The sequence below is a fragment of the Prorops nasuta genome, unplaced genomic scaffold (assembly GCF_024137725.1).
Source record: "Prorops nasuta isolate Cenicafe-Biocafe unplaced genomic scaffold, Cenicafe_Pnas_1.2 PNAS00001, whole genome shotgun sequence".
Taxonomy (NCBI): domain Eukaryota; kingdom Metazoa; phylum Arthropoda; class Insecta; order Hymenoptera; family Bethylidae; genus Prorops; species Prorops nasuta.
The window spans coordinates 9,519,484-9,534,648 of NW_027116798.1; the positions used below are offsets into that span (position 1 = coordinate 9,519,484).

At 40.3% G+C, this 15,165-nt stretch overlaps 2 protein-coding genes across 2 annotated transcripts; one reads left to right on the top strand and one right to left on the bottom strand.

Moving 5' to 3' along the window:
• The first annotated feature begins 1,386 nt into the window (after positions 1–1,386).
• LOC136785636 (putative nuclease HARBI1) lies at positions 1,387–4,161 on the top strand. Its single transcript, XM_066746797.1, has 6 exons — positions 1,387–1,701; positions 1,781–2,077; positions 2,158–2,280; positions 3,657–3,754; positions 3,830–4,095; positions 4,148–4,161. The coding sequence occupies exons 1-6, from the start codon at positions 1,387–1,389 to the stop codon at positions 4,159–4,161; spliced, it is 1,113 nt and encodes a 370-aa protein (XP_066602894.1).
• Positions 4,162–13,205: 9,044 nt separating this feature from the next.
• On the bottom strand, positions 13,206–14,571 carry LOC136785642 (myb/SANT-like DNA-binding domain-containing protein 3). The gene is made up of 5 exons (XM_066746810.1): positions 14,422–14,571; positions 13,921–14,134; positions 13,658–13,810; positions 13,290–13,527; positions 13,206–13,224 (listed from the first exon to the last, which is right to left on the bottom strand). Exons 1-5 carry the CDS (start codon positions 14,569–14,571, stop codon positions 13,206–13,208), a joined length of 774 nt encoding a protein of 257 aa, XP_066602907.1.
• Positions 14,572–15,165: the final 594 nt, after the last annotated feature.

The window sequence follows — 15,165 nt, forward strand, 5'->3', positions numbered from 1 at the left end:
CGTTTGCCTAAACAAAATGCGATTTGTCTCACATTGAATAATAAAAATCATTGCAACAAACAGCTATGCTTTACAAATATAAAACAGTTGTAATTTTGTATGTAATTTAACGAATATATGACTACTACAAGAATAGGTAATTACCATGTGTTTAGAATTTTGAGAAAGGGATGAAATAAAAATATGTTAATTAAACTAACTTTAATTTAAAATAATAGCAATTAAAACATTGTCATACAAGATTATTAAATTTACAATAAGAGTTTGTTGTATATGCACTAATCGCTTACACATTCACTATTATAACATTAAGTCACAATTATTAAAATGACTGGGCCGTACAGAAATGCTTAATGTATTAATACTTTTTCATTTATTGGTCTGTAATTACTTTTTTCCTTAATTGAAAGTCATCATAACCGGATTTCAACTGTAACAAAAAAAAAAATAACCACAAAGTATATTTTCTTAAAAATTCACAATAATTTTCATTTTTTTTATTAATTTATACTCATCTGATATATTTTGTCTTCTCTGTTATTTATTAAAATCCTTCCTTCTTTTCCACAATCGTTTTCCGAAAATATTATTTTTGTTGATGATATAAAATTGAGGGTTAATCGCGCCATTTGACAGCTACGTACAAACTCCCTAGAAATCCCCTCGCCCCTCTGATTCTAACTACACAACGCCACGATGCAAGATTAATGGCCAAAACAAGTCCGAAAGCACTGAGGGTGCTTTCAATAAACTGAACTTAACATAATCTTAGCTTCAACTGGTCTTAGACTGATCTCAGCAATATATTAGCTAATTTGGACTTAAGTTTTAGAATTCCGTGATTTCAGATAATCCGTTACTTCAGCAGTATGTGAATGTATATACACTGATCGGTATGTATGGCGTCTTTCAATGCATTTAGGAACCGCCTTATAAAACTCCTCACCATCTGTAACTCAAGACGGAAGAGCGCGTTTCAGCATACATTTTTGTGTAAAAAAACTTAAAATTTTAATATTCAAAGTTTTTTTAATCCAAAATGTATGCTAACTCGCATTTTTCATCTTGTGTTATTGATGATGAGCGGGCTTATAACGCGGTTCCTAAATGCATCAAGGGACGCTATACATGCTGATCACTGTAATTGGTTAAATTTGACCAATTATATTTCCAGTATTTAATATAAAAAATTATATTCAGCTCAATGAAATAAATAATATTAGGGAAAATAATGTGTGGTATGAAATTATAAGAATTTTATTATCAGTTAATCCAAATTTCGAATAAGGAAATTTCTGTTATTTTTTAAGTTGTAAATATGTGTAATAAACAATTAATTATTTAAACGAAACCAACGTTATATACAATCATATATTTAGGCCAAAAATGGAAGAAATAAATATTTTGGGACAATTTGACATAAGTATTCAATCTTCATCCGATTCAACGTCGGATGAAGAGCGAAATACTGTTAGAATACACTTTAACAAACGTTATTTTCGTGACAGATTCAATCCTTTTGAATTTTATGACGAAAATAATTTTAAAATAAGGTACAGATTCGCTAAAGAAAGCATAAAGTATGGTTTGTTACCTTTAGTTGAAGAATATTTAAAAAAACCTGATAGAAGAGGTTTACCTATAGACCCTGTAATGCAATTACTTATCACTTTAAGGTACTATGCAACTAATAATTTTCAGGTAATGAAATGATATTTAAAAGCTCAATTAATAACGATTATACAAGCTCATTTAATATATATATATTCAAATCTTTTAGAGAGTAAGCGCAGATTTAGTAAAACTACAGCATTCTACTATAAGTAATGTAGTATTCCGTGTAACAAATTTGCTATCAATGTACCTTAAAGATTATGTAAAATTTCCTACAAGTAGGACAAATGTAGAAAATAATTGGCGTTTGTTTAAAGAATTAGGATTTGGACAAGGCGCTATAGGTTTACCTTCCATAACAGGTGCAATCGATTGCACTCACATACGTTTAAGTGGTACGCAATATCGAGAACACGCGGAAAATTATAGAAATCGGAAAGGCTATTATTCTCTAAATGTGCAGGTATTTCAAAAGAATATGTCAAACTAATTTTTACTTATGTTAACATAATATTTGTATTTCTAATTTAAAACAAATATAAGGCAATTGTAGGTCCAAAAACAGAGATTTTGGATATTGTTCCTGAATGGCCAGGAAGTAATCATGACTCTAGAATTTTCAAGAATTCTAGAGTATTTCATCGTTTCGAGCAAAACGAAATACCTGTGCTGGGATTCTGTAACTTCCCAGCGATGATTGTCGGTATCGCTAACTACCGATAGTTGTCGCTTGCAGTAACGAAAAGAGCGATTCTGTAACTTCCGTCTATATGGATTCAGTAACTAGTTATCGACAACTTTCGGTAATTGAATCGAGTTACCGAGAGATATCGCTAAGAGCGATTCTGTAACACAAAGTTTTCGATAATTGGTGTTAAAAATGGCGGTCGCTACCGAATTCTATCGTTAACTTAACGACGACCGTGATAGGCGTCGGTAGATGTTTACCGAGAAAGTAAATATAATAAATGTCACAAATATTTCTTAAATTAATATTTAGAAATCACAAAAAAGTACTTACAATAAATTTTCTTTATAAATTAAGGCTTACAGTAAAAATCGTAGGAAATAAAATTTAATATTTTTCCAATTTTTATATTTAAAAATAAATATATATATATATATGCAGAGGTTTTCTCTAAAATATAGAATTAATTGTATTATTTAACTATAGCACACAGGCACTAACTGTACATTGTCTAACTCAAAAAAATGTTAAAACATTAATTTTTAATACTTATTTTAATTAAAATATACTTACGTTTTAATACTTCTTTTAAATAAAATATGATAATTTTGCTATAGTAAGAATTGCTATAGTCAAAAATGATATAGTCAAGTAACACAAAAATTCCTATTTCGGTTGGTATTAATACACCAATATTACCAGCTTCCCTAGAACCTTAACGAATTTTATCGTTATCGTACAAATATGAGTTGCACCGACTATTGTCGTAAAGCTAAAGTTACAGAATCGCTCATTCGTTAGCGCAAGCGATAACTGTCGGTAGTTAGCGATACCGACAGCTGTCGTTAAGGGGTTTGACCCACTTGAGGCCAAAAACACTCACAATATAATAGTTGATGTGGTATATATTATTTATTACGAGCATTGTGAGTTTTTGGTGGAATGCGTGCAAGGAAAAGCAAAGGTTTATTAAAGTTATTCGTCGGATAAATTTTATATTAGTACCGCTGAACCTCTAGCGACATCTATCTCGGTCGTTGTTAAGTTACAACGATATTATTAGTTTTCCTTTCAATAAAAAACTCAGTGAAATATCAATTCTCAGCTAAATGATTCGGTTTAGTACAATTTATATTAACTTCAATTGTTCGTAACTCCGTCGCTTAACTAAGATTGAACTGAGAGTTTTCTTAAAAAGGAAAGGTACGTTTATTCGGTAGGATTCGGTAGGTTACCGACAGTACCGACATTACAAGCGACAATCATCGCTGACTCTGAGTTACAGAATCGCACTTAGCGATTTCTGTCGGTAACTGGACTTAACGATACCGAAAGTTGTCGCTAAGAGTTACAGAATCCCACTACTGGTATATTAATAGGAGATAAAGGATATCCTGCACTACCTTTCCTTCTGACTCCATATAGAAATCCTGAAACAGAAGAACAGGAGAGGTAAGAAAGATGTAGATAAAAATAATGATGAATTAAATCATATTTTAAGAAACTGATAAATAAATAAATTTATAGATATAATATGATACACTCACGATCCAGAATCATAGTAGAAAGAACTTTCGGTATATGGAAAAAAAGATTTCCATGTTTGTCACAAGGTCTTAATTTAAAAATATCTACGTGCACGTCAGTGGTAACAGCTTGCGCAATTTTGCATAATTTATCATTAATTTATAATGACATTTTACCTGAAGAAATAATTAATGATGAGAACGCAATCAGTGACAATTCTGAGCAAATCGATATTGAGAACGAAGATGAACATATGGCAGGGGACGGTATTATTTTTAGGGAAAATTTGTTAAGAAATTTATTTAATTAACTTTGCAGCTCTTCTAGCTTAAATCTGAGTTATAATTTCATTTCTTACTAGAATTTTTATTATGGTCAATATTTCCTTCGTTTCAGCATTTTTCATTTCCCACTTTTGTATCATTTATTGTATAATTTTTAGGAGAATTCTTCAGTACAGGTGAGTTTAACTGGACATTTACCATGTGTGCGAAACAGTGCCTCAAGTTGGCTCCGAACCTGTGGTCAGAAAGGAAGGCCTTATTCTAAAATAAAGTATTCAAAGCCAGGTTATGTGGTAAAAGAGTTTTTATTTAATAAATAAAATATATACAAAAGTTTACAATATTTTTACAAAAGAACCGCTAAGTTAAAAATGATCGACTTCCTAGGGAATTTGTCGTCGTCAAATTCTACGGAATTTCGGTAGACGAAGTTTCCCAAGAACCCCAGAGACTAGAATTCCCCAGAAAGGAGCGCGGACTTATAAGCTCCCGGACTGGACAATTTCCCTAGGGTATTCCCTAGTAAAATCCCCAGCCCCGGGAGGAAGCGAAGTTGGAGAAGTGGTTTTAGGGAAGGGGAAGTCCCCTTGCCCTTCGGCCGCCTTCTCCAAGAGCTCTAGTGGCTCCGAGCCACCCCAACCCCTAGGGTGAATTCTACCCCTCCCACTACCCGACTCGTCGAGAGCCCTGGACTTGGGGGTCGGAACACTGGGTCCGAGGTAGTCCTCGGAGGCAGTGTGGAGGGGAAGGAGAGGGTTGAATTTCTCCCGGGCAGTCCCCGGAGAAATCTCCCTTAAGGAGGGAGGAATGTGCCGCAGAGGGGTAGTCCCCTCTTGGTAGGCAGTGGGTGGTGGGTGATACTTACCAAAGTATCCCAAAAAGTTGCCCAAGTGGAGGCGCTGCCGAGAAGGCGAACAAAAGCTGCTGCGGTGCCGTTGAGGCGAAAAAAGCTGCTTCGTTGCTGCGGTTGCTGCTGCTACACAGCTGTCGAGCAAGGCGAGGGTGCGATGGGTCCTTATCAAGGACCCATCTATATAATTACGCGACACTAATCTTGCCAGCGAGAGAGCTGCCGCGGGCGCTGGCCACCTAGTGGCCAAGCGCGCAAGTAGTGTCGCTTCGCGGCCGCGACGCGCCAGGGCCAGAAGACGCGCAAGCGCGCCGCGGAGAGAGAGACAGATAGAGCGACTAGACGCTGTCGGTCTAGCCGTCTATTGTGAGCGCAATAGAGATGGGAGATATAACAGAGAAATACGGAATCTACTTCGCAACATTTTCTGTTCCTCCCAATCTCGAACAAACTCCCCCCGTTGACGCGATGGCGTCAAAACAAGGAAGAAAGAGTGTAATCAGTTTAAAACCAAATTTATTTACAACAAAAAAATAAAATAAAAGATATAAAAACAGATAAGGACGAGACGACTATTTACAGGGCTTCATATGGAGCTTAGCCGAGTGAAGCTCTAAGGCCGGCGACCACCGCAGGGTGATTTTGCCCTGCGGGGCCCAGGCCTTCCACCGCCGAAGTTTAAGGGCCGAATAGAGCGGCACCTCTATTGTCTGCCCGAAGGCTCTTACAATTATTTTTTGCGCATTGCGCTCGATTTCCCTGGCGCTGGGATCGTCTAAGACTTTCCCAGCCCAGTTCGTCGAGGCAATGCGCTTCTGGGCGGCAACCACGGGCCTCCGACGTCGCGGGTTCGATGGTGGTTTCCGTGGCGGTGGTGGTGGCTTCTCTTTTTGCCCCGCCGGGAGAACGTGGCCGAACAGCCGTAGAAATTCCGCTTCCTCCCTGGGGGCATGCAATTCGAGGACATCGTCCCCCTCGTCCTCGTACCCTACGCCCAAGAGGTGGGCCCATGGATAGTCCGCCATGATCAATCGTGCTGCACCAAAAAGGCAAATGATGAGTACGAAGACTCAGTAAGTATCGAGGGAGTTTTGGAAGAAAAGACATGGCGGAGATCATAAAGTGTTCCTGAAGGTTTGGAACAGGAAACAGGACGACCTGAAGAGTCCCAGGACGCCCGAGAGAGGAGGTGGTAACCTGAAGAGTCCCAGGAAACCAGGGAAAGAAAGTTTAAGCAACCTGAAGAGTCCCAGGAAGCTTGAGAAGGAGAGATGACAACCTGAAGAGTCCCAGGATGCCGGAAAGTAGGGTGAAGCTAGACCCTGATACGACCCAAAGTGAGGGCTAAGAGGGGAGTTTACAGAGTTGCGAGAGACTCCGTTGAATCTCTTTTCTCGCGGTTTTAAGGACAGCTACGCGAGCTACTCCGTCCACCCCAGGAACTAGTTTGAGAATCCGCCCCAAGGTCCACATACGGGGAGGATTGTTAGGTACTTTGACAAGCACCAAATCTCCTTCACCGAATTCCGAGTTAGAGTTCTGCCATTTCGGTCTATGTTGCAAAGTGTGTAAGTATTCGGAAGACCACTTCTTCCAAAAGGTCTCGGTGATTCGATTTACGGTTTGCCAACGATTTAATGATGATTCTCGTAAATCCAAGGTGGATAATTCAGGTGGGGAATTTAACGCCCGTCCTGACAAAAAATGCCCCGGAGTGAGTACGTCCAACGATTCTGGATCATCATGTAACCGCGATATAGGTCGTGAATTTAGGCAGGCCTCAATCTTAGTCAGTAGTGTGGTCATTTCCTCGAAATTAGGCACGAAAACTCCGAGGGAGCGTTTCAGGTGGTGTTTCATACTTTTTACAGCACTTTCCCAAAGACCGCCCCAGTGGGGAGTAGCGACCGGAATGAATTTCCACTCGATTTCACGGATGGACTCGGTGGATTGAGCGCGGGCGGCTTCTAAGGCACATCGGTAGGCGCGTTTTAGTTCCGCATCCGCTCTTTGAAAATTAAGGCCGTTGTCTGAGTACATAACGGCGGGTTTTCCACGACGAGAAATGAATCGAGACAGCGCAGCGAGGAAGGCCTCGGTATCCAATCGAGAAACGAGTTCCAAGTGAACAGCACGGGTAGATAGACATACGAACACTGCCACGTAACATTTCATGGATTTTGCGTTACGACCGTGATGCAATTTAACCAAGAAAGGCCCAGCATAGTCTACTCCGGTGTGTTCAAAAGTGAAGCTTCGCGAAACCCTAGCGGCAGGGAGTGATCCCATAAGCTGGTTACCGAGTCTAGCGCGTTCGCGAACACACGTGACGCATTTGTGAACGCATGATTTTACTAGATTTCGCGCATTCACGACCCAAAACTTTTGTCGCAACGTGGACAAAGTTAGTTGGAGCCCCCCGTGAAGTGTAGCTAGGTGCGTTTGCCTAATGAGTATGGCCGTTAAGTGGCAATCCGGAAGAATAATGGGGTGTTTCATTTGTTCAGGAATTTCGGCGTTCCGAAGCCGCCCCCCTATTCTTAGGATTCCTTGTGAATCAATGATCGGATGTAAGGAAAGAAGCTTTGACCGCGACGGTATACGTAACCCATGATTCAAGGCTGAGATTTCGCTCGCGAAGTGTGTTCGTTGAACAGCCTTTACCAAGGCTTCAATCGAACTGCGAATTTCCGATGCAGACAGGAGGGAGTCCTCCCATTGGCCGGTTTTCCTGGTCCGCTGGACAAATCGAAGAACATAGGCCATAACTCGGACCAGTTTAGACCAAGACGAAAACTTATCAAAAAACCAACACTCAGTTGTGTCGAATTGAGCGGTTAACGCTACCTTCCGACTTTCTTCCGCGGTTTCAAAGACCTGAACGGGATTTGCGGTGTGCTCACGGAGAAAAGCAGGCCCGTGCCACCAAAGTGAGTCCTCTGATAACTGTTGAGCACTGGTTCCTCTTGAGCACAAGTCTGCAGGATTCAACTTAGTGGGTACATGATGCCAGCTGGCTTCCGATAAATGCGTTTGGATATATGAAACGCGATTAGCCACAAACGTCTTCCAATGCACAGGTTGCTTTGCTATCCAGGCTAAAGCGACTTGCGAATCCGAATAGCAACGAATCGCATCACAACTCCCGACCAAGCTTCCCTTGACGTGAACCAATAACTTGACTAGAAGGGCAGCTGCGACCAACTCCAGACGAGGGATTGAAGTGGTCTTGATCGGAGCGACCTTTGTTTTGGACATCACTAAATGTACCGAGAGGTTACCGTCCTCATCAGTGAGGCGTTCATAAACGACTGCGCCGTACGCAAGTTCTGAGGCGTCACAAAATCCGATTAATTCGCGTTTTCCAGTAGTCAGTGATTGTCCGGTCCACCGTGGAATCCGTAAAGTCTGTAAGTCTCGGAGATGCTCATAGCACTTGAGCCATTTTGACTTAATAGGTTCAGGAATTTCTTCATCCCAAGAGAGTTTAAGCAACCAGGTGGATTGCATTAACTGCTTTAGAGTGATGATTATTGGAGAAATCCATCCCAATGGATCGAAGATCTTAGCATTCTCTGATAAGAGGATGCGTTTGGTTAGTACACCAATGTGTGAAGGAGAAACACGGAAGCGGAAGCTATCATCCCCGTGATCCCAATATATGCCCAAGACTTTACTTGATCCAGCAGGATCCTCAAAGAAAGAATGCAGCTCGGTAGGTTCAAGCGGGGAAGACCCCGGTTGATTGAATGCCCATTTGCTTAAGGAGAAGCCCCCTTTTGCCAGTAGAGCGATGAGTTGTTCCCTGACCGAACTAAGTTGCTGTAAGTCATGGGCCCCAAAAAGTATATCGTCTACATAAGTAGAATTTAATAGCACATCCTGCGCGAGAGGGAAGTTAGCTCCGTCTGTGTAAGCTAATTCGCGCAAAACTCGCGAGGATAGGAAAGGTGCCGGTCCAGTACCGTAGGTCACCGTGTTGAGTTCGAAGGCCTGAAGCTCACCGGAATCAGACTTCCATAAAATGTTCTGATACTTGCGGTCCTCAAAACGCACAAGAATCTGTCGGAACATCTTAACAATGTCTGTCACGCCTACATAACGAAAGGAACGCCAATTCATCAGGATCCGCGTGATGTCCTGTTGGAGTTTGGGTCCAATGAATAGCGTATCATTAAGCGAGACGCTAGTAGAGGTTTTAGAAGATGCGTTGAATACAACGCGAATCTTTGTTTTCTGGTTCTCGGTCTTAAAAACTGCATGATGAGGCAGAAAGACGCGAAAATCAGAGTTCAAAGGAACAGGAGACATATGTCCTAACACTTGATACTCCTGTAAGAATTGAGAATAACTTTCAGCTTGTTCTGGAGAGGTTTCCAATCGCCGAAGTATTCGTTTTAAGGTTTTCTCTGCTACCCGAGAGGAAGAACCTAAGCTGTGCTTCTCGATGTCGGATCGAAAAGGTAAAGCAACGACAAAACGACCTGAAGAGGTGCGTGATACCGTATTCACAAAATGTTGTTCACAGAGGGAGTCCTCTGTGGACATGGGTTTGACTTCCGGAACTTCTTCCAGTTCCCAGAAGTCGCGAAGAGTTTTTTCTACCTCAAAGCAATGATGCACCGTGACACTATGAGAGCGACCAGCCTTGGGTACGACCCCCGAAACGATCCACCCAAAAATAGTCCGCTGAGCAAGCAACGTATGATCAGGAGAATGCATGTACGGGCCTTCCATCAATGCTGCAAGATAGTCTGCACCAATGAGCACATCAATTGGAGCCCTGGTTGAAGCGAAGTTATCAGCCAGATCAATTTTGCTAAGTGCTGGAAAGGACGACGGAGAATAAGTCGGAGGCATATACTGAGTAATCCTTGGTAAGATCAATGCAGTTACGTCCAACGAGACACCGTGTCGTGATAGAGAATGAAGCGTAATCTGTACCTCTGCTCGAACGTTTTGAGCCGAATTCAGAGAGACGCCATGAATGGTTGCGTTGACACGTTTTCGTGATACCCGTAGTTGTTGAGCTAGATTTTCCGAAATAAAGGAAGTTTCGGAGCCCGTGTCAACTAAACCGCGGACTATAATACGAGAACCGTCATGAGCTTCGATTCTGGCAGAAAAGGTGGCCAAAAGCACTGATCGTGTGTCGGAAACACTAAGATGTGTTGTAGTATTCGAGCTAGAGGGTTCTGGCTCGGGAAAGGAGTTGACCGCGGGGGTAGACCCCCGTGCCTTGCTCCCCCCGGTGCCAGATTTGTCAAAATGTAATAAAGTATGATGCATTTTACTACATTTCCTGCATCGTGACGAAGAAGAGCAATTGGAGCAACTATGCCCGGGCCTCAAACAGTTGATGCAAAGATTCTGTGAAAATGCTAACTTTGAACGGGCCTGAGGGGTCAATGCAAGGTAGTCCTTGCACTGATACAAGAAATGGTTACTACCACAGTGAGCGCAACCGGTACTATTCACGCTAGTAGCGTGTGACTTCAAGGATCTCCCCGATTCCTTTTTGGAAGTTTTAGGTTTGTTACCTAATGATTGCAAAGAGTTAATGTGACGCGTTAGAAACTCCGAAAATTGAAGAAAGGTGGGATAATCCTTGCTGCTTCCCAGATACATCTCCCAGGCCAAGCGGAGGGTGTCATCCAGTTTGTTCTTCAGTGAATGAACAATGATGGGATCCCAATGATCGATGCCGTAACCCATAGTTTTGAGGGCGTTGAGCGCAACCGTGACCGAGTCCCTAACTTCCTTGAGAACTTTAAAATTGTCACCCCGAAGCGTGGGTACTTGCGAGATCTGGTCCAAGAACGTATCCGTGATCATTCGTCTGTCAGTATACCTAGCTATTAGAGTGTCCCATGCTATCTCATAGTTCTCGGAGGTGATCGCTAAAGATTTAATAACCGTAGCCGCTTCACCTTGCAAGCAAGATTTTAGATAGTGGAACTTGTCTCGCCCGGAGACATATGCCTTTTCATGAACAATGGAACTGAATGTTTCATAAAAGTTGTTCCATTCTAAATAATCCCCGGAAAACTTCGGCAAATCGATAATTGGAAGCCTAATGTGGTTTATTTCGCCTGAAGGCGCCGTGGGACCTGATGCTGGCATCACCTGATTGGAGCGAAGTTCATCTAAATGTCCTAGGATGTATTCTTCCGCGTCACTATGGGCATCAAGGGCCGCTTCATACCAGCTTTCGGTTACGTAATCCATTTTAGCTAATTCAGCCGGTTTAGTATGAGTAGTGATCTTAACGTGAGTTTTATGCAACACCCTAAGCCACTTCTCGACGGCCGCAAGCCTATCCTCCAAGAAAGGGAGGGTGAAGTTGCGTACTCCACGTTTCTTAATGTTAACGACCAACCGAACGAATTCATCCCGAATCATGGGCACGTAATTGATCGCTTCTAGTAATTCCCCTGAGCTAGGCGTAGTCATCTTGAATCTCTATTCCAGAACAAACCACAATCTTAACCCAGTCAGAATCTCCAACTTAAAAACACTGATGCACTTCGAACGTTTTTTGCCGGATATCCGGCTCGAAGGACCAAAAATTTGTGCGAAACAGTGCCTCAAGTTGGCTCCGAACCTGTGGTCAGAAAGGAAGGCCTTATTCTAAAATAAAGTATTCAAAGCCAGGTTATGTGGTAAAAGAGTTTTTATTTAATAAATAAAATATATACAAAAGTTTACAATATTTTTACAAAAGAACCGCTAAGTTAAAAATGATCGACTTCCTAGGGAATTTGTCGTCGTCAAATTCTAGGGAATTTCGGTAGACGAAGTTTCCCAAGAACCCCAGAGACTAGAATTCCCCAGAAAGGAGCGCGGACTTATAAGCTCCCGGACTGGACAATTTCCCTAGGGTATTCCCTAGTAAAATCCCCAGCCCCGGGAGGAAGCGAAGTTGGAGAAGTGGTTTTAGGGAAGGGGAAGTCCCCTTGCCCTTCGGCCGCCTTCTCCAAGAGCTCTAGTGGCTCCGAGCCACCCCAACCCCTAGGGTGGATTCTACCCCTCCCACTACCCGACTCGTCGAGAGCCCTGGACTTGGGGGTCGGAACACTGGGTCCGAGGTAGTCCTCGGAGGCAGTGTGGAGGGGAAGGAGAGGGTTGAATTTCTCCCGGGCAGTCCCCGGAGAAATCTCCCTTAAGGAGGGAGGAATGTGCCGCAGAGGGGTAGTCCCCTCTTGGTAGGCAGTGGGTGGTGGGTGATACTTACCAAAGTATCCCAAAAAGTTGCCCAAGTGGAGGCGCTGCCGAGAAGGCGAACAAAAGCTGCTGCGGTGCCGTTGAGGCGAAAAAAGCTGCTTCGTTGCTGCGGTTGCTGCTGCTACACAGCTGTCGAGCAAGGCGAGGGTGCGATGGGTCCTTATCAAGGACCCATCTATATAATTACGCGACACTAATCTTGCCAGCGAGAGAGCTGCCGCGGGCGCTGGCCACCTAGTGGCCAAGCGCGCAAGTAGTGTCGCTTCGCGGCCGCGACGCGCCAGGGCCAGAAGACGCGCAAGCGCGCCGCGGAGAGAGAGACAGATAGAGCGACTAGACGCTGTCGGTCTAGCCGTCTATTGTGAGCGCAATAGAGATGGGAGATATAACAGAGAAATGCGGAATCTACTTCGCAACATTTTCTGTTCCTCCCAATCTCGAACACCATGCTTATGCTTAAAATAATCGGTTTCAATTGATTCCTGTATTAATTTTTCGACAAAAAGTTAAAGGAAATTAATATTTCAATATGAACAAGAGTTTATAAGACTAAGGCAGAAATGTTGATGTAAAAATTGAAGATCGTGTATTATTTTACATTATAGTTGCAATCTAATATTATCACAATACAAGTTGAGCTATGCAATAACATCACAATATTTTGCAACTTTGTATTTTTAAAGAATATAATTTGAATTTAACTACATAGTAGATTCAGTTATTGTATTAATAAACGGGTTGTTTGTCTTATATTTTTGCTTGAAAATATATATATTTCAGTGTACTTTATATAAGAAAAACGATAATGTATATCTTGATACCAAGAAAACAGATAATTGTGTCATTCATACAAAGTCCCTATCTCTTAAGACAATTACTAAATCAATAATTATCAAAATTTATATGAAAATACATAAATACTATACTAGTTACTACCTCATGCTTAACAGAATATAATTATATATAACGAATCTTACCAAGCATACAAACTTGTCACCATTAACCATTTAAAACAAATTTATTCATAACTGTCACCCCTAAAGTAAAAAAGAGTTTTATTATTATTGAGTTTTTATTTTGCCATTAAAAATGTCTTCCTTACATTTCTTTCTTCGAAATAAATTTTGCCAATTTAAATCTTTCCTTCGCTTCAGCATTTTCAGTCTCCAATTTTTCAGTTATTAATCTTGCTATAGTACGCTCCTTCTCTTGTATAATTTGACAAAGTTTTATTTCGTGATTTATTTTTATATTAGCTAATGTCATTTCTTTTTCTTTCAGAGATAAAGTTCTTTCTAACTTTAGCTTCTTTATACTTCCACTATTAGAACTAGCCAGATCTGGTAACAAATATATATAATTAAACCTGCATGCATAACATTAAATTTATATTTTAATAATTGTAATTTATTAAATATATTTTTTAAACTGTTATAAGAAATTATTACTACAATTCTTAATTCACATTACCCGATTCTATTCTGCTTTTAGGATTTATGTTTATTCCTTCCTCTTCGTTGCTGTCATCTGATAAATATATTTCATTACAATCATTTATATTTACATTATTAAGTCGCTTTGTTGAGGTGTTCCTAACTGCTTCAATAACTTTGCTTTTTATACCTGGAACATTTTAGTAACTTGTATGTTAATTTAATGCAGGGGTTACTAAAATCATCTAGTTAGATTTTTGTATTGATAACTACATTTTATACATTACGTTTTCTACGTACTTTGTGATTCTTTATCTGAAAAGTTCGACGATGCAGTTACTGGGGCTGTTAACATCAAAGATGGCAGGACATCTAATACATCACTATCTATTTCCATTTCAGGCATTTCTGGTCCTCCTCCAGTAAGATACCTGGATTGCCTCTCAACAGTAAGGGTATGCCGTGTTTGCTGTTTCAAATTTTGCCAAAACTTCTTCAGCTGCTGAACATCTCTCTGCATTAATGCACATAAAATATTACTCTAACTATAATAAAAACCAAGCTATATAAGGATTTATATACAAGACCATAGAATAGGAATGTGTCAAAGTTGTTTGACAAAACAAAAATTAGTAAACAAAAATCGTGTCAGTACACAAATTTGTACACATATATTACTTTCAAAAATATTGAGTGTGTATGAAAACTTTGATACATTTCTATGACCGTATATATAGACCCTACAAATTAAACCATACATTCATAAAGACGAAACAAAATAATACTATATATTATCAATACCTTTATGTCAATTAACTGATTATTATTATATTCTTCAGTGATAGCATTCCAAGATATATTTTTATCGCTTAAACTAACAGCATTAACAGATTTATTTTCAATGACACTTTTGTACTTCTTTAAAATTTCTAAAAATATTTTTTTTTCCATATTAGTCTAAGAGGGTGAGCGTTTGGACATTTTAAAAGAGGATTTCCTAAGAGGAAAGTAATAAGGAAGGGATTAAGTTTTAATAATTGAAATTGTAAAAAACCAGGAATTTTATTATTGTAATTGAAGCAAAAATTGTAATACATACCTTTCTATTCCAAGAACACTATTAAATTTATAATAAGAATTAAGTTCGTTAAAATCAATCAACATATAATTTTTTCATTGGATTTCAATGCTATCAACTCATATTTACTATAAATTGTTTCATGCTATTACTATTTCTTTTCATAACCTTCAATCAGATCAAGTCGATTGTAGACTGGTGCAGGCTACAGTCACGGATAAGTTATTAAACACGTTTTTAAGTCCGATCTTACCGAAGCACTTGCAAAGTCCGGTCTAAGCCAAGATTTTACTAAGTTCGGTTTATTGAAAGCACCCTGAGAGCTTATTATACCTAAAACACTATACTTCGTTTCTTCTCTAGTTGAGTTCGGCTTTAAACTCTTTTGGCTCCGACGAAGGTTTCCCTAGAATTCCCTATAAGCTTGGTCTAGTGTTTCTGTGTCCAGACCGAGCGAAAAGAGCTTC

Coding starts and splice junctions, on each gene's coding strand:
- LOC136785636 (XM_066746797.1), top strand. CDS start 1,387: ATGGAAGAAATAAATATTTTGGGACAATTTGACATAAGTATTCAATCT. Junction 1,702..1,780: donor ATGCAACTAATAATTTTCAG/GTAATGAAATGA, acceptor CAAATCTTTTAG/AGAGTAAGCGCAGATTTAGT. Junction 2,078..2,157: donor ATTATTCTCTAAATGTGCAG/GTATTTCAAAAG, acceptor AACAAATATAAG/GCAATTGTAGGTCCAAAAAC.
- LOC136785642 (XM_066746810.1), bottom strand. CDS start 14,571: ATGGAAAAAAAAATATTTTTAGAAATTTTAAAGAAGTACAAAAGTGTC. Junction 14,135..14,421: donor ATCAGTTAATTGACATAAAG/GTATTGATAATA, acceptor GCATTAATGCAG/AGAGATGTTCAGCAGCTGAA. Junction 13,528..13,657: donor TAAAAGCAGAATAGAATCGG/GTAATGTGAATT, acceptor ATTTGTTACCAG/ATCTGGCTAGTTCTAATAGT.